Source organism: Sinocyclocheilus anshuiensis, unplaced genomic scaffold (genome assembly GCF_001515605.1).
Source record: "Sinocyclocheilus anshuiensis isolate Anshui unplaced genomic scaffold, SAMN03320099.WGS_v1.1 scaffold234, whole genome shotgun sequence".
Taxonomy (NCBI): Eukaryota; Metazoa; Chordata; class Actinopteri; order Cypriniformes; family Cyprinidae; genus Sinocyclocheilus; species Sinocyclocheilus anshuiensis.
In genome coordinates, this window is record NW_015544165.1 from 2,787,708 (window position 1) to 2,805,409 (window position 17,702).

Consider the following 17,702-nt stretch of genomic DNA (forward strand, 5'->3'; position numbering starts at 1 on the left):
TATTATATTTGTACTGTAAATGTTTTATGTATTTTTATTAAAAAAATTAATTAAAAACAGAATTCTGCAACAAACACTTTATCATTTTGAATCATGAGAGTACTTATATAATATCATGAGATACAGAAGAAACACCTACAGCCCTCTGCGAATATCTTCCTGACAAATTCCTTGGCATCCCGCACATTTTGCCGAGTGGCCCGCACAGTGCGGCCTTTTTTCCAGGTGTAGACCTTATCTGAGAAAGTGATGAGATTGAAGTAATCTCCCTCTCGTAGGTCACTCAGAATGGTGGTCATGGCTGCCTTAGTCTGATGTAAAACACAGTGGAGAAATACATGATTCAGTGTTCTTCTCATTCTCAACAAGATGTGATTTTGAGTTGGCGGAGATGCTACCTGCTTGATTTTTGTGCCAATCATAGAGCCGCTGATGTCAATGACAAAGATGACATCTTTAGGAACTACAGGAAGTCCTCGAGGTGCAAAGTAATGAACAAAGTAGCCATCATCCACCTGGAGAAAAAAAACCAAGTGAAAACATTACAATGCTACACCAGGACCACCACTATTCTGGTACCATCAATCAGATACGTTAGTGTAAAGACCTGTATGTCCCCCATGGGGTCTTTGAGCTCCACGTCATACTGAATGACGAAGTCTGCATTGGGACCTCTTGGGGAGATATTCTTCTGTTGCTGTATGCTGGGAGTGTAACGCACATGTGCGCAGTAGGGATTCTGCTCGACCTTAGTTGATGGAGGAGGATCTGCATCTGCCGAAAGATCAGTGAGAAAGAGAGAAACCATATATTTTGTGATTCTTTGTTCTGAAGCATTGACATGACAGAAGTGGTTCTTGTAGGGTACCTTGAACATTGTTGGTAAGCAGTCGGCTAGTTCGCAATGGCAGAGCTCTGATATAGCTGATGCCCGTCCGCTCTGATATGCTGACGTCCAGGGAGATGTTCTGCACAGGTTGGCCAGGCCGTAGACCCAGAGACAGCTCATAGCGGCCAAGCCGTCGTGATAAAAGCTCCTCATACGTCAGCGTGAAGGAGACGCGAGTCCCAGGAGGCACGTTGACTGCTACACGGAACTTCTCTATCTCACGTTCCCTTTGGAAAACAACAGAAGTTGATCAGGTTCATGGTATATTGTTTGTCCGTGTCATGAGATAACATTTCACCTGAAAAATGATTTTGATTTAATTTAAAGATGATTCAACAAAAAAGATTTATTGTTCAAAACATCTGCAACTGTATAAGAAAAACTAAGGATTTTTGTCAACACGTTCATTTTGAAAACAGCATGTTTGTTGGGCCAAACCTGAAAAGTAAATGAAACAATTTAGCAATTTTTAGTGGATGCCTGCACACAGGGATTCTGCCAAAAGCCCCAGTAGAGAAGGTATTAAACAGATTTTGGACTGACTTAGTAGCAGCAAGTCCTGCCGTTTTCCCCTGCTTCTTAGCGGTGTCATAGATCTTCCTTGCATCAGTTCTCCTCTTCACCTGAGCCACATACACCTTCCCATTAGAGGTGCTGGAAATTAACAAAGACAAATCAGAGCAAAAAGCATACATATTTTGATAATGATCATAGAAACAGTGTAGTTCAAACATGTTGTAGCAAAACCACTTCTCACTGGTTTATACATCAAATTTAAAACACCCTATCCACCATTAAAGGTAAAAAAAGAGTGTAATTTTTCGTAACTGCAACTTATATCTCACATTTGTCTCATTATGTGACTTTACACCTCACAGTTGTGACTTTATTTTTCATAGTTGCAACTTTATTGCAATAAATATATATCTGAAAAAATTGCAATTTCAATCTCGCAATTTTGAATTTTTCTCATAGTTTTTCATGATTTTATCTTACATTTGTCTCGCAACATGATTTTATATCTTACAGCTGTGGCTTATTTTTATAGTTAGCAACTTTATTGCAATTGTGAATATATATCTCAAAATGTGACTATATCTCACAACTGTGACTTTATTTCTCTTACAGTAATTGCAACCATATCTCATAATTGTGACTTTATAACTAAATATTCTGACTTCATTTTCACAATTGTGACTTTTTCCTCATAGTTGCGATTTATATAATCGCATTGAAAGAATTTATCTGTCACGATTTTGACTTCATTTTTCATAGTTAGAGACTTTATTGCAATTGTGACTATCTCACAACTGTGACTATCTCTCCTACAATAATTGTGACTATTTCTTGTAATTGCGATTTTATAACTCAAAATTGTGACTTTCTTCACAGTTGTGACTTTTTTCATAGTTATATCTTACATTTGTCTCACAATGTGATTTACTATCACAGTTATGAATTTATTTTTCGTAGTTGCAACTATTATGCAAACTGTGACACTACAACTGTAACTACACTATAACTACAACTGTGATTTTATTAATTGCAACTTCTTCCTCATAATTGCGACTACATGCTTCACAAATATTACTACATTTCTTATTTTAAACTTTATCTCCCAAAACCAAGAGGAAATGGCTCATGACAAAAAGAAAATTAATTTCCCTCACAAAACATAATTACTGAGAATCTCTCGCAATCATAGCAATTCCAAAATCCCCTTAAATCTCGGTTGAGGAGCATTTCCCCTGGCATGAACGCTCAGGAGTTCACGAAGCTACCATACTCTCTTTGTGTCTTTACATGAGGGTCAAGGAGAGAAAATGCTAAAGCAAGGTCAGCCCCTATAAGCAAATATATTTAAATAAAAGTCAACAAGGACCAACCAAAATAAACCAACAGCCTTGAAAAAGAGCTTGTTTGAATAAGAGCAGGGTGAATGGACAGTTTAAGGCACAGTGGAAAATGAGGCGCCTGTGTGGCACTGAGAGGTCTGGGATGGCTGTGCATGTGACACTGTGAACACAGAGCTCTCAGTCACAGTTAAACAAATGCTACTGCACGAAAGAAACACATTTGCTGCAGCTATTTGAAAACGTACAGAGCCCGATGGAAGTGTCGGTCTGTATTTGTGTGATTCTTTGAGGGCGTGCATACGTTTGTAATGTACATTGAAACTTGAAGCCCTGCTTTGTTGATGGATACATGAGTGCATTCTTCACGCACGTGCATGTATTTATGTGCACGTAAATGTGTGAGCGTGTGTGTCTTGGCCATGTGCCTTGGTAAACTCTGTTGGGTAAAAGGGAGAGTGAACAGAGCCAGTTCTCGTCATTTTCTCTATTAGCTTTCTGAGTTTTCTTGACAAAGCCTGCTATTCATCTGGCCCGAACGTTCTTTACTTTTGACCAACGTCCGCTTCCAAATCCAGCCCCTGTGTGCTTTATCAAGCTGTTATGGAGCCTTATTTGTGGGAAATTATTTAAATTTAGCATTTGTTTTTGGAAAAGAGGTTTACATAACTTTTACTCTAGTGAACAAATATGCTTTCTTCACTAGATCCTTTTTTTCCTGTCAATTTGCTCCATTTGAGTGTCCTTTTCTATGTTTCTTAATTTGTACAAAAAAAACAAAGGTACAACTAATAGAATATAATTAAGAGAAAGTTAAAGGGACAGTTCAACCAAAAATGACAATTCTTCATTATTTATTCACTCTTAGGAGGGTCCCAAACTGGTATGACTAACTTTCTTCTGTGGAACACAAAAGTAGAAATTCTGAATAATGTCTTGGTCACTCTGTTCCGTGCAATTACAATCAGTGGGGACTGAAGCTTTCAAGCTTCAAAATGAATGAAAAAACACCTTAAAGTATGATAAAATAGTGGTCTATATGACTAGATTTCAAGTCTTAGCAAGCCATACAAAAGCTTTGTGTGACAATCAGACTGTATTTAAGTCACCATTCACTTGATATCTTCCCCTTCAGTGAGATCTTAACTCAAGAGCCACTGAATCCGAACAGATCAGTCCAATTTATGAATGAATCATTCAAGGTTTATAAACTAGATCATCTGACTCATTGACTTTAACTCAAAAGAATTAATTGTTCACACATTGGACATTGCTACTTTTCTCATGAATGTGCCAAGGAGGCCAGGTACTGAGATGCTTTAAAAAGTATGACTGGTGTTATTCAAAATTAATTTGTTACATGCTTAACGGAAGAACAGCGAAAAAAGTCATTTTCGAAATGACATGTGGTTAAGTAAATGATGACAGATCTTTAATATTTAAGTGAAGTAAATCAGATCTGAGCATTAAAAAAAAGAATACCTTTTGATCGCAAAACACTTCTTCCGAAATGAGCAAATCATTAGTACAATTATAACCCTGCTCTGTCTATTCAGGGAAATCTTTTAAACCAATTTGACAGCCAGAATAAAAAAGAATGTGGTGTAATTTTGACTCACATGGTAAAGTTGGAAATAAATGCAGATGAAGATAAATCCACCTCGAAGGCCGCCTCCTTAGTAATGTGGAGTTGGTTCCACGTGGTGCTCTCCACTGTGGTTACAGCATAGCGAGACACTACAGAACATCGCACATGGTAATCTGTCACCTTGAGCTAAGGGCACAACAAACACCAAAATAACATTAATATACTAAGCCAAATTATCTTTTTCAAATTATGTTTTCCAAATTATTCTTTTCAATTTCAGTAAAATCTTGGCTATAAAAAAAAAGCGGTACACATGAACATTAATATTTGAAAGTTAGCCAGTGAACACATCTGAAAAAATGCATCAATTTAAAAACATGACTTTATTGAACAATTCATATGATTAGCATGTTAATTTTGATTTCTCAGGACTTTTTGAACTTGTGTCACATCTCAGTACATAGAACACCTCAATCTGTTTACTTGAATCTGATTCAGACCACATTGGTCTGGCTACAGAAAAGCCATGTCTATCTGAGCACTCTTTCCTGCACTGCATGCAACAGCTAGTGCAACAATTGACAGAAACTAATATTAACACAATTAGCTAGATCTACAAATTAAAAACTATGAAGGCTAAGATATTTCCCTGGGTCTGAGCGTCTTACAGTAAATATTAAACCCCTTAACCGTCACCGTCCCACCTGTGGGACGCTTGGCACTCTTATTTCGTTGTCCTTTTTCTCTATCAAATATTTTAGTAATCATCATAAATTATATATAATTTGAAAGTTTAGAAGCCCAAGATTCATCCTGTGAAAACCATTTTGAATTCAGACATTGCATTACCATGGAAATAGTACTTTAAAATCTTTTGGCAGTCTCCTCCCCCTTAGCGGGCAGTGGCAAGTGTCATATTACAAAATGCATTATGGTCTTTTACAATCAAAACTTTTTATAATCTTGACATAAAACATATAATTGGAAAGGTCTGAGTCTCAGGAATCCATATTTTTTTCATATCCTCAATTTTTTTTATATCAACTTCAAATTTGGAACATACAGTGGGTACGGAAAGTATTCAGACCCCCTTAAATTTTTCACTCTTTGTTATATTGCAGCTGTAAGGTCTTATATAGACAGGTGTGTGGCTTTCCTAATCAAGTCCAATCAGTATAATCAAACACAGCTGGACTCAAATGAAGGTGTAGAACCATCTCAAGGATGATCAGAAGAAATGGACAGCACCTGAGTTAAATATATGAGTGTCACAGCAAAGGGTCTGAATACTTAGGACCATGTGATATTTCAGTTTTTCTTTTTTAATAAATCTGCAAAAATGTCAACAATTCTGTGTTTTTCTGTCAATATGGGGTGCTGTGTGTACATTAATGAGGAAAAAAAATTAACTTAAATTATTTTAGCAAATGGCTGCAATATAACAAAGAGTGAAAAATTTAAGGGGGTCTGAATACTTTCCGTACCCACTGTAACTTGTTTAGACATAAGGCTTTACTTTTTTCTTTTTTTTTTGCAATTTTAGAGTAAAACCTGTTATGTAAAATATTTATTTTATATAAAATATAATTTAAAAAATGCAATGTACAGTGCATTTTCTTTACAGTTAATTTAAACTTCTATAACGTTTTGATATTTTAATTTTGAAATAATTTCACTTCTGCAATAATCTGCTGACTGTCTTCTTTAAAAAGAGACCAGCCTTTCCTCTTTATTCCAAAGTGTTCATGAATTATAACAATTTAAGTTTGGATAGTGCATTTTAATGCCTATTTTAAAAAATGTGGGGTGACAGTTAAGGGGTTAAGATTATAGAATGTCTTGTAATAATAAGAAGAAATAAAAAAGAAATAACTTCAAGAATAATGTAAAACATTATGATTTTAGTCTGATTCCGTTTTGCTGTCTGTCTCCAGTGACAGATTTGGATTTTTCTGGTCATACTGTTTCTAACTCATGCAAACATTCTCATGTGTTTTATAAACATCTGGTTTCTAAGGCATCTATTTGGTGCTTTATAGAATTTCACAATAAACCAAGGTAAAATAAAAAACCAAGGCATTTATCTTAATATTTACAGTTTAGCACAAAGCAAAAACATAGCTTTTTCTGTCATACTTACTGCTGGTTTTGATGCTGCGGTCTGATGTCTCAGTCTCTAAAAAGTATTGATAAGTATTGATTTCTCTTATCCAGAGTGTCAAAGGTACTTGTACATTACATTCAGTATATGTCACATAAAATTATCTTCAAAGAATTAATTCCAGCTAGGTGTTTTAAACATCACAGTGTATGCCTCACAAAAACAAATCTGTTTTACTCATTCCTTAGTGCCACTCACCTTTAAATATTCATACAAACTTTGTATTATTCATATAATCTTGATTAACCACTGTATTACCAATCACAAAACTACCTTTGAAGTCAGAGGTGTAAATGTAAAAATAGTTTGAAATATTCTCAGATGCCAGTGGTTTGGTCTAGATCTTGCATTGAAATAGACTGAATCAAAGTTATTCATGAAAGGGGTGGAAATGGAACTAAATGTCAGGACTGTACACACAAGGCCACTGGAGGATTTTAGATGTTAGCTTTACACATAATTCATTGCTGTACCAATATATTACCACATCTCCTGTAAATACAAACAAAAAGCTAAATATGGAAAAGAATGCGTCTCTGCTACTATAACTTTCCAGCACACTTTTTAAACGAAACTGCTGTGTGACAGGTTTATTAAAGCAAATTTTGTGAGATAAAACAGCGGCGAAATAATTGACATAAAATTCTGTTAATGTGCATAATATGTGAATACAGTAATCTTAAAATGGCAACACCTTAATGATATGCTTCCTTTCCTTTATGTTTTCCTTATTTGACTATCAAAAGCCCAGAAGGAATGCGTAAGAAATTCGTACAGAATAACAATTTGAATTGCTCGCATAATTTCCAACCTAGTGGGAATCTTTATTACAACTTTTTAAGATTCCAGCGTAACGCACAATAAAAACTACATCTTTAAGAACACACAAAGACTTATGATTACCAAAAGGATTGTAAACCAATTTTATTTACCTGCCTTCCGTTTTACTTATTCCTAATGCATCAAAATACAATATAAAAAAAGTTATGTAAGTAGATAAAGTATATATACAATTCTAAGAATGAAATACCATTCCACTGGAACAGAAATTCTTAAATGTTGTGTTATTCTTCAGTATGTGCGTTTTCGCGCGTAATGTGACGAGGCGAATTTTTTGTTTGTGTCGCGCAAATTGCCATCGGTCACTCAAGACAAAACTTCACATTTTACTTATCAGAGGAAAATGTCACAGAACAATCGGGCAAATAATGACCAAGTGTAAAATTATGAATAATAATTCTATAACAAGTACACGTACCTGGAGAGGGACCGAGTGCGCGTCGAAATGCGCACATCCAAAAGGAACAACAGTAAGTAGGATGAAAACGACAGCGTGGATAGTCAAATCCAGTTTAACATCCATGCTTTCAGATTGTGTGGGAAAGCCAAAACCACTGTTTTGCCCGTAAGGCGAGTGCGTAAGGTCTTCCACTAACTTCACATTTTACGGTACAAAGTTGTTTATAAAAGGGGCAGTATTGCCCCCTCCCTTCCAAAAAGATCCTAAAAATGATACTGAAGCCACGATAATGCCACGAGAGGGATGGATGCTCATTTAGACTTGAAAATTACTTTGTTATAAAGACAAACGAGTTTCGATCATGCACAGGTATTTGTGGGTTTCAAGGGGAGCTCTTTTCACGTGTGCATACTGGACATTTCGCAGAGTCTCGCCACGATTTTGGGGGGCACGAAAAACCACAAACCATTAACCCGTGAATGCCTACATTTCTGAAGACCATCATATGCCTTTCAGTCGTTACATAATTGTTCTAAAACCGCATTACTGTCACTATATTTGATGTATTTGGATACTGAATTTTTACTCTAGAAATCTGTTAGGTTGGAGTTTTTTGGACAGGCTTTCATACATACTAATAAATAATGAATTGTGAGGAGTAAAGTGGCTTGAGAATGCTCTTGTGTGATACTGTGATGGCTAATATAATTCCCCAGTGGGGGAAGTCATGGCCTAATGGTTAGAGTCGGACTCGTAACCCAATGTCACGTCACTTTCACTTTCACTAATATGGATTTATTTTTTTGGTTGCCATCCATGGTGCTGTTAACTAACTGAATCATCTTCTGATTACTGTAATTTATCAATGCATAAAAAGGTATTACTGCCCAGCTCTTTGAACGCAATATTAAAATGAATAAATAAAGGCTATTTACTTTCACACAATGGGGATTTTCCCTGTTCTAACTAAACATTTTAAACTAGGAAAAGGGTAAAAATAATCTTTAGTTGCAGTATCCATTTCAACGTATAACATGCCAATGCAACCATCTTATCAACAAAGTAAAATCATACTTGATTTTCACAGTTTAGTTTTAAAAACTAAAGTACAATCCAAAAGTCTGAGAGCCCTATAGTGAAAACGCAAACATTCTGTTCTGCATTTTCTAATTATTCAAATTTTATTTTATTTTTTGAAAAATATACATTTTCAGAATGTCTTAATATTTTTTGTTTTACATTTTTGTGAGGGACCCCCCCCTAAAAAAAAAAACAGATTTTCCCAGATGTGGTCTCAGACTTTGGATCCCACTTTCATGTTTGCAAGCCTTGATAATCTTAATGGAAACATGCTAATGTCCTTTTAAATTCCTTCCTCCCAACTTGCTATTCATTTACACAATCTGTGTGTAGATTAATTGTGCTAAACTGGCAAATTTAAGATTTTTTTTGTGATTACAGATGTTCAGGTACAGTCTGTAGTGCTTCTGTCTTTCTTGCGATATTCACATTCTGGAATGCAAACAAGAAATCCATTTTAGACACTGATCAGTGATTAAAATTCATAATTCCATAGGATTTTATGACTTACTGTGGGTCTGTCCCTGTGTGTGTTCACTGCTTGGATGTTTAAATAGAAGGACTCCACTTTGCATCCTGCAAGGAGAGCATAAAAGAACACGACACACTCACATATTATATGTAGCACTTTTCATGAATAATGTAATGAGGGACAATCATGTAGTAGCAGGGTTGCATCCAATGAACTAAATATCACATCAGAATTCAGATTAAATCAGAATTATTATGTTGTGGTTTTAATTAATATAGTAAAGAAAGTGGTACTGGCCTAAATGCTGCTACCTACTTTTCATGCTGGGTTCATTTGATCACAATTGTTTCTCTAATATATCTACAGAATAGTTCTCTCAGACTGAAAACAGTAAGAGATTTCCATACTTTTAAAAGATAACAGGGCCCCACATTATACCCTAATCATGGAAAGAGCCATGTTTGAAATAAAACTATAGCTATGCCTATACTCACCGTAAGCTAATGGAGTCAGTTTGAGAACAGTATGCAGAGGACACTTTAGATGTGGTAGATCATCTGCAGAGAAATCAGATGTATAAATTACATGAAAGATCCTATCACAGTGACAAAGTGCATTTCATAGTCAGTGACAGCAATTGCTGGCTGTTTTTGGTTTAGACCTGCACTCTTGTCCAGAAAGTAGGCCAGTAGACAACGCATGACTGCCTGGTGGCAGATGACCAGCACATTCTCTTGTCTCTCAAGCTCCATTATGACTGGCTCTAGACGGTGCACCAGGTCTTCATACGACTGCAGAACACAGAAAAGTGCAAAACTCAAAAAGGTCAAAAGTTTGTAAAAACAGTAATATTGTGAAATAATTACAATTTAAAATAACCGTTTTCATTTTTAATATATTTTAAAATGTCATTTATTTGTGTGATGGCAATGCTGAATTTTCAGCAGCTATTACTCCAGTCTTCACATGATCCTAATATTTTGATTTGATACTGTACTATTAATTACTGTTGGTGCTCAATTATAAGTAATGGTTCTTATTATTATCAATGTTGAAAAGTTTTTGCTGCATTTTTTTTTAGGATTCTTGGATTAATCAAAAACCTTTAATTGAAATAGAAATCTTTTGTAACATTGTTGTAACGAATCATCCACTGAAGGCGAGTGTAGTGAAGAACCCAAGTGCAGTTTATTTACAGAGTGATCCAAGGAAACAATACAAAATAAAACATATGGAAAACATGAACATGAAACAAAACCCAAAACCCACATTACAATTGTAAATGTCTTTACTGTCACTTTTGATCATTTAGTGCATCCTTGCTGAATAAACATATTAATTGATTAATTTTATTTAAATCTTTAAATTGATCAACAATATTAGCATATTAGAATGATTTCTAAAGGATCGTGTGACACTAGACTGGAACAGCTGCTGAAAACTCAGCTTTGCCACCACAGGAATAAATGTAATTTTAAATATATATAAAAATAGATAATTATTTTATATTGTAATAATATTTTACCATATTACTGTCTTTTTGATCAAATAAATGCAGCCTTGGCAAGTATAAGAGACTTCTTTCAAAAACATAAAAAAATATATTTTTTAACTATCCCAAACTTTTGACCGGTAGTGTACTTTTTCACACAAACTCATTTTAACACTGTTGTGTTGTGTACAAGACTCACTTCACCCTTTGGATATCGGTAACGGTACTTGTCCTGGTCTCTTAAGGCAAACTCTTCTGGATGGGTTGCCTGAATCTCCTCGTACATCATTTCCTCACACACACCCTTAAAATGTACCAGAGACTAAGTTCAACTGTTTTTCTTGACATTTGCATTTCACATGCATACACCTTTAATAGAGAGCATGACTAGCTTACCGCGTCGATTTCATTCAATGCCTTCCACTGTTCATATGGTACGCCCAGTGCCTCTGCTGTCTGTATGGTCCTCTTCATGTGGCTGGTCCACACCTTCAGGTTCTTGATGGCCTGACCCCTGATGAACTCTGCAAGGGCCTTAGCGTACTAAGCAACAAGACAGACACACGTCTAGTCTATATCTATATGTGTTTAAGGAAGATTCAAATCACAGAAATGCATGGCTTTTTATGCTACAGTTAAGGCTACAGCCACATTAATCCAGATAGATCTGAAAGAGTCTCATTTTTTTATGTTTTGGCCTTTCATCTATACTGAGACAGTGTTTTTGTTCAGCAAAAATTTAGCTTTTGAAGATGCTCTCCCAAGTGATGAATGTGAAAACACTGTTTTTGCTTTGTAATGTGGACTGTGAAAACGGAGGTGTTCGAAAACAGTGTTCACCCTCAACAAGGATACACTTTGACCCGGTCATGTGTAAACTGATCCACTTTGAACAAGAGTTTATGTATAGTTTATGATCTAAATCACCTTTTGGCCCTGTGAAGAGAGGCCTGAGTCTCCACCGATTCTTCCCAGCAGGTTGAGCTCACTTTCTCCATGGCGGCTCAGATAGATGGATCGTGGTGTGACGTGGATGTTCATGAGGTAATACACTATACGACTCTGAATGTGATCCTGCACGCGATTCACGAGGTACCTGGATCCCACATTAAAGATCTTCATGAAGGAGAGGTGCCTATAAAACCGATGGAGAGGCAGAGGGTTGGAACTGATGCACATATCATCTTACATTTGAGACTTCAGCAGCAGGGTACCTGTCCTTTTCCTCATCCAGGGGGACATAGGACATTTTGTAACAATCAATACGCTTCAGAAAGTCCACCAGTGCTGCTTCTTTGTCGTAGTTTTCATAATCTGGGCTGCTCAGCTTTACTTGCTGTCAAAAAACACGGAAATAATAGTAAACAAAAGCTATCTCATTCTAAAATATTTTCAAAACAATTTTAATAGTCTAGCATTACAAATAGTTTAATAACACAATCTTACCATTATATTTGCCTCAATGATTTCTGGGTCGTCACAAACCGACTCAATGAAAAATACCTGGACATAAACATTTTGTATGAAAGGATGGTTGCTAAAATCGACATAATTTGATAAAATATTAAATGACAGCAGCTTAAGTGTTTTCAAAATGAAAACGAAGTCTTTCTATTAACAAACTACTTTTTTTCCAATGGGTCACAAAACACTATATTGCTTTTGTTACCCTGCAGCCAAGCACGCTGACACAATCAATTCAATATCGCAATCAAACTCTGAATCGGTTTGCTCAGTTAAAAAATGATTCATATTACAGATTATATTTAGCGCTGGGAGTCCAGTTCATTGTAACAAATCGATTGGCTGTCAATTAAATATTTTAGAGAAAAAAAAAAATGTCAGAGCTTTATCACTGTCAATCACCATTCGTGGATATGATGGAAATGAATAGGTGGTGAAAACAAATCATACCTTATGCAACACTGTCCGTTGCCATACTTAGAAAAAAAGATTTCTGGGGTAATCCAAATAGATCCCCCTGGAGGAATGGCTCTAGTTTAAGTATTTTACATTAATTAATACATCAATTTATATCATATTTAAAATTTTTGCATCCTGTAATTTATATAATAAAATATTTTTGCTAGACCTTCTCCAGTCCAGATCTAATTCAGTGTGCGGATAGCAATCTCCTTGTTTGTTTTGATCTGTTTTTGGCTCTACGCACCTGAAGCAATTTGATTTTTAATCTTGGAGCACAACAATCTCTTCTAGTACTTATCAAACTTTTGATAAAATAACTTACAGCTATAGTCTTGAAGTAACATCCCATCAATCATCACATTGAATACGATACAAAGAAGAGTTGAGGCAGACTTACATAAAGCAGTCTGTTGAAAAAAAGCAAAAACCTGCACCTGCCTTATAGCCCCTCTCCTTGGCAAAACTGATAATGACTCCTCTTCTCTCTCTTGTGGTATTGGTGGCATCAAATACCTGTGAAGTGTATTTGTCAGAGACTGATTTGCCTCAATGATTGGTCGACTCCTCAATAAGAATGCTGAGAGTCCCAGACTAAACTGGTAAATTCTCAATTGTATTGGATGTAAAGTCAGACAGATTAATATAGTAGCTTGACAATTTTAATTCATAGCTTGGACAGACAAGAAGAACCGTTATCCATTACGTTCTTGACTCACTGCAACTTGTCCCTGCTCCTTAGTGAAGTAATTGGCGATGTCCTTAAGAGCATTTGAGGCACAGGCTCTGAACACACAATACACAGATATGCATTGAACAAATTACACATAATGCATAGATATGCACACAAGACAGATTTCCTAATCAAATAATGCAGTTTATTTAGAAGTTATATGCAATCATCCTAAATATATTGTACCTGTGGATTTTCATGGCCTCTTCATTGTCTGGACAAAAAAATTCATAGTTCTTGTATGTCTGCACAACTTCCCTTCGATACTGACCCAAATTAAAGACTTTACATAAAAAAAAAGCAAAAAAAAAAAGTTTGTTAGCAGATATTTACACATTTACAGTTAAATCATGCTGATATACATTACATATAGCAAATAATTTAATAGGTTTGTTTTATACATACATGCAAATATTTATGCGTATAATGAAAATTATACTGGTATATCAGCAAATAATTTAATATGCAATAAATGTATGTACATACCACAAACATAAACACAAATCCAAATACTTGCCATTAAGAGCTGATCATTAACTTCATAATATATATACGCTCACCTTGAGTTGGGACTCTAATCCAATTTAGATATCGGGTTAACTTTTTGGAGATGTAGGTTTTTCCCCTGGCTGGCAGACCAACCATCACAATCATTGTGGGACAGTTTGTAAACTGGGGTCGTGAGGCTGTGGACCAGTAGAAAACATTGACATTAAAGTTTGAACAATATTTAATCACTTGAAGATGTTGGAGTAGGAGATTACATATGCATTCACAAGATAATGCCTATGCAAAATTAATCTGCTAGTCTGTTTCATTTGAGAGAAATTAGAAAAACCTAAACGGTACAAAAAGGCGGCTGCCGTATTAACTTCTAAGAACATACAGGAACTCACTGACTTCTGCACTGAAAATAGCACATCATCATCAGTTTGTAATTCATCCTATGCTGAATTGTAATGAGACAGCAGGGTTATTCAAATGACTTGGATGGCAAAGAGTATGAAAACTACTGAAAGAACATCCCACAGTAACCAAGGAATCACATGAGTCTTGAAGCCAACTCCAGCACTTAATATTCCTGATCATTCCGTTGCCACAACGGAAGAAACAAAGCTCTCAAAAACACAACTTGGTGCAACTTGAAGAGGCAATGAAATGTAGACAACAGAAGCAGGCAGGGCTGAAGCTCACAACACCAGGGTTGATCATCTACAAGAGATTAACCCTCCTAATGCCCCAACAATTTTAGAGGAGAGGGAATAAGCAAATATAGAAAAAGGAAATGCAGGTGAATTAGGTTATACCCTCACTTACAGCCTCTCCTCTGGCCTAGAGAACTGCCCATTCCTGGCACCCATATCTTGAGCAGTGGTGTCTGTGTGAGCTCCTTCTGCTCCGTGGACATGTCGTTAGGCCCTGCAAGGCTGATTGTGTGTTTAGGAACTAAGAACACATGGCTGGGATCCCATCAACCCCGTTCCTGCTCAGGTCACCTGACTGAGGCAGGAAGAGTTGGGAGGAGAGACAGGGTTGGTGGAGAGACAGAATCCTGGCTGCCAATGGGTAATTGACTTAGTTAACCCTTTGGAGGCTTTGATCTTCATTGTGGCTTCATGACAAAAACTATACCAGTTCTTAAACAAAAAGAAAACATTTAAAACAGTATGTTCAAATATGTTACTTCATGTATATATTTTAGACAAGCAGCATCCTAATTAGAATGTATGCAGTGTGTTTCTTTGCAAATTTGTAAAATACAATGAAATTAGATTTTTTTTAATTGGCCTATATATTTTATAGATTTTTTTTATGCAACTAGCTCACTTTATACTGGTTTTGATCTACAGCATTTATTCTACTCACAGCAAAGACGATAACTAGCCTATATAATTATATGAAAATAGTTAAGTCCAAACCACAGCAATAACGATAACGACACAGAGGAACGATGTCGTATGAATCACTTTCAGAACAATTTTTCAAGCTAAACGATACAAATATTGACAGTCAATCAGAATCCACCAGACTGTAAAGAGCTAGCCTAGAGCATCAGATGACATGACTGCAGAATGCGCATATAATAAACAGAATGTTATCATGTGTTGATGCTAATAGTTATTTATGCACTAAAAAATTTGTTAAGAAATAATTAATAATAATAATTAGAAATTATTGTGTAGAAATTATTTTCACAAATAAGCGAATTAAAATTAAACGGCAAATAAAACTTTGAATTAAACATGAAATTTTGAATTAGAAAAACTGAAACAGTATTTTCTTGTAAATAAAACATTGTACTATGCATGCCAGGCCAGTAGTTGGCGATGTCACTTTGTAAAGAAACACTATAGTCTGCACATGTAATATGCACGTACATGATGTCACAGTTTTTGTAGATTACACAGTGAAAATAACAGAATCGTTTTCAAAAACTTGCACTTTGAAACCCATTTTCAGGCCCACTAAACACCGTTGACATGCAAATGAACAGTGTTGGGGAGTAACTAGTTACATGTAATGGAATTACTCATATTTAATTATAAAATAAATGTAACTGTAATCCGTTACAGTTACTGAGAATAAATGTGTAATTAAACTACAGTTACTTATGAAAATGTTAAAGATTACAAAGGGGGTTACATCTGAATATTTTCACACACACACACACATACAGATTTAATTGATTTCTTTCCCAAATTGCAGTGACTGCTCTAAAATAGGAGACACCAATGTAGCGAATCAGCTCATGGGGAAATATGAATAATTAATCATAACTGGTTATAATTAATTATAAATATTTAGATCCGCTGTAGATATTTACTTGACCTCTCAGGGTCAACTCTCTGTCAATTCTAAGAACGTTAATTTCCTGGTTAAGGGAAATAACTTTCATACTGTACAACTCCACACAGAGCTTGTAGCATAAATCTGCATGATTAGGGACTCCAGTTACTGAGAGATTTATGTCCCTCTGATGAAAGAAGATTCACCAAAGATGCTCACGTTTCAAAAAGTTGACATCGCAAAAAAAACATCGCCAAAGTAATCCATATGAATTGCGTGATTTCCGCCAAGTGCCCTAAAGAGACACGATCGGCGACCGCTCTAATACTGTTTTTATTTCTTATTTGGGTTTATGTATATGCTTTTTTTAGATTAACTGTTAGATGCCAGTGTTTCCTGTCATAGCTATGCAAAGATTTGATTTCAAAAACAGTATCATAGCTATTAAACTATTTCTTGTTATGGTTTTAAATCTGTATTTAACCTCAGAACGACCTCAAAGTAAAAAGAGGTGCTTTTGTGGTGGATGTGCTTTAAAAATAAATTATAATCTTAATTCAAATGATGAAGGATTCTGAAAGTCTGACAGTAATCAGTGTTGAGTCCTACTGTAAGGTTAACCCTGCCTGCTTCAAATGTTTCAAAATGATTAACATTTGAAAACATTCATGAAATTTAGAAAAGTAATCAAAAAGTAATCAAATGTAATCAGTTACATTACTTTAATAAAGTAACTGAAATAGTTACACTATTGCATTTTAAATAGGGTAACTTGTAATCTGTAACCTATTACATTTCCAAAGTAACCTTCCCAACACTGTAAATATACACCCAATACGCTTACATTTTTTAAATTTTTTTAGTTAAAAATGGTGTTGTGCAAACACCCCCTACAACAGGGGTCTCCAACCCTGCTCCTGGAGAGCTACCGTCCAGCAGAGTTCAGCCCCAATTCTAATCAAACACACCTGAACCAGCTAATCAAGGTCTTAAGGGTTACTTGAAAATAATTGACAAATGTGTTGAAGCAGGGTTGGAACTGAAGACTGCAGGAAGGAAGTTCTCCAGGAGCAGGGTTGGAGACCCTATACAGTAAATAAACTGTCAGATTATCTTCAGATTAAAATGGAAAGAACCGATATGGCTGTTCATGACCCATTTAGCACCACACAGCTGTGGTGTATTAGTCAAGTCAAGTCAAGTCTGCTTTATTGTCAATTCTTCCACATGTACAGCACATACACACAGAGAATTGAAATTGCGTTACTCTCAGACCCTTGGTGCATACAGATAACACTAACAGTAGAACATAAATACAGATATACAGATTAAGTATAAAATACAACTATACAAATATACAAATAAGGTAAAATGTAAAAAAATATATAAAAAAATATATATAAAGCAGCACACGGCACATGGCAGATAGAGTGCAAACCAGTGAAGTAAACAACAGTGCAGATATAATGATTTGTAGTGCAAAA

The 17,702-nt window shown here is 35.6% G+C and overlaps 2 protein-coding genes across 3 annotated transcripts in view; both read right to left on the reverse strand.

Moving 5' to 3' along the window:
- Positions 1-17,702, reverse strand: part of LOC107695841 (inter-alpha-trypsin inhibitor heavy chain H6-like) — a 30,682-nt gene that overhangs the window by 5,985 nt on the left and 6,995 nt on the right. Inside the window, exons 2-8 of the mRNA XM_016495918.1 lie at positions 7,750-8,316; positions 6,471-6,506; positions 4,362-4,516; positions 1,433-1,543; positions 869-1,116; positions 608-774; positions 399-515 (exon numbers count right to left, since the gene is read on the reverse strand). Of these exons, the coding sequence (XP_016351404.1) occupies positions 399-515; positions 608-774; positions 869-1,116; positions 1,433-1,543; positions 4,362-4,516; positions 6,471-6,506; positions 7,750-7,854 (939 nt within the window). The 5' untranslated portion in view covers positions 7,855-8,316. The remainder of the gene's footprint in view (positions 1-398; positions 516-607; positions 775-868; positions 1,117-1,432; positions 1,544-4,361; positions 4,517-6,470; positions 6,507-7,749; positions 8,317-17,702) is intronic.
- LOC107695839 (6-phosphofructo-2-kinase/fructose-2,6-bisphosphatase-like) lies at positions 8,986-14,947 on the reverse strand. Of its 2 annotated transcripts, none has more exons than XM_016495915.1 (14): positions 14,749-14,947; positions 13,992-14,117; positions 13,618-13,714; positions 13,418-13,484; positions 13,140-13,214; positions 12,222-12,278; positions 11,990-12,111; positions 11,703-11,910; positions 11,172-11,318; positions 10,975-11,079; positions 9,945-10,074; positions 9,778-9,840; positions 9,323-9,387; positions 8,986-9,243 (listed from the first exon to the last, which is right to left on the reverse strand). In XM_016495915.1, exons 1-14 carry the CDS (start codon positions 14,837-14,839, stop codon positions 9,187-9,189), a joined length of 1,410 nt encoding a protein of 469 aa, XP_016351401.1. In that variant the 5' UTR covers positions 14,840-14,947; the 3' UTR covers positions 8,986-9,186. The 2 variants fall into 2 exon arrangements, with proteins under 2 accessions (XP_016351401.1, XP_016351402.1); XM_016495916.1 differs by having other exon boundaries at positions 14,739-14,772.

Excerpts from the sequence above, each read along its gene's own strand:
- LOC107695839 (XM_016495915.1), bottom strand. The coding sequence starts at position 14,839 with ATGTCCACGGAGCAGAAGGAGCTCACACAGACACCACTGCTCAAGATA. Across the intron at positions 13,485-13,617 it reads GAGGCCATGAAAATCCACAG|AGCCTGTGCCTCAAATGCTC; the intron begins GTACAATATATT and ends TTGTGTGTTCAG. Across the intron at positions 11,911-11,989 it reads CTGGATGAGGAAAAGGACAG|GCACCTCTCCTTCATGAAGA; the intron begins GTACCCTGCTGC and ends TCGGTTTTATAG.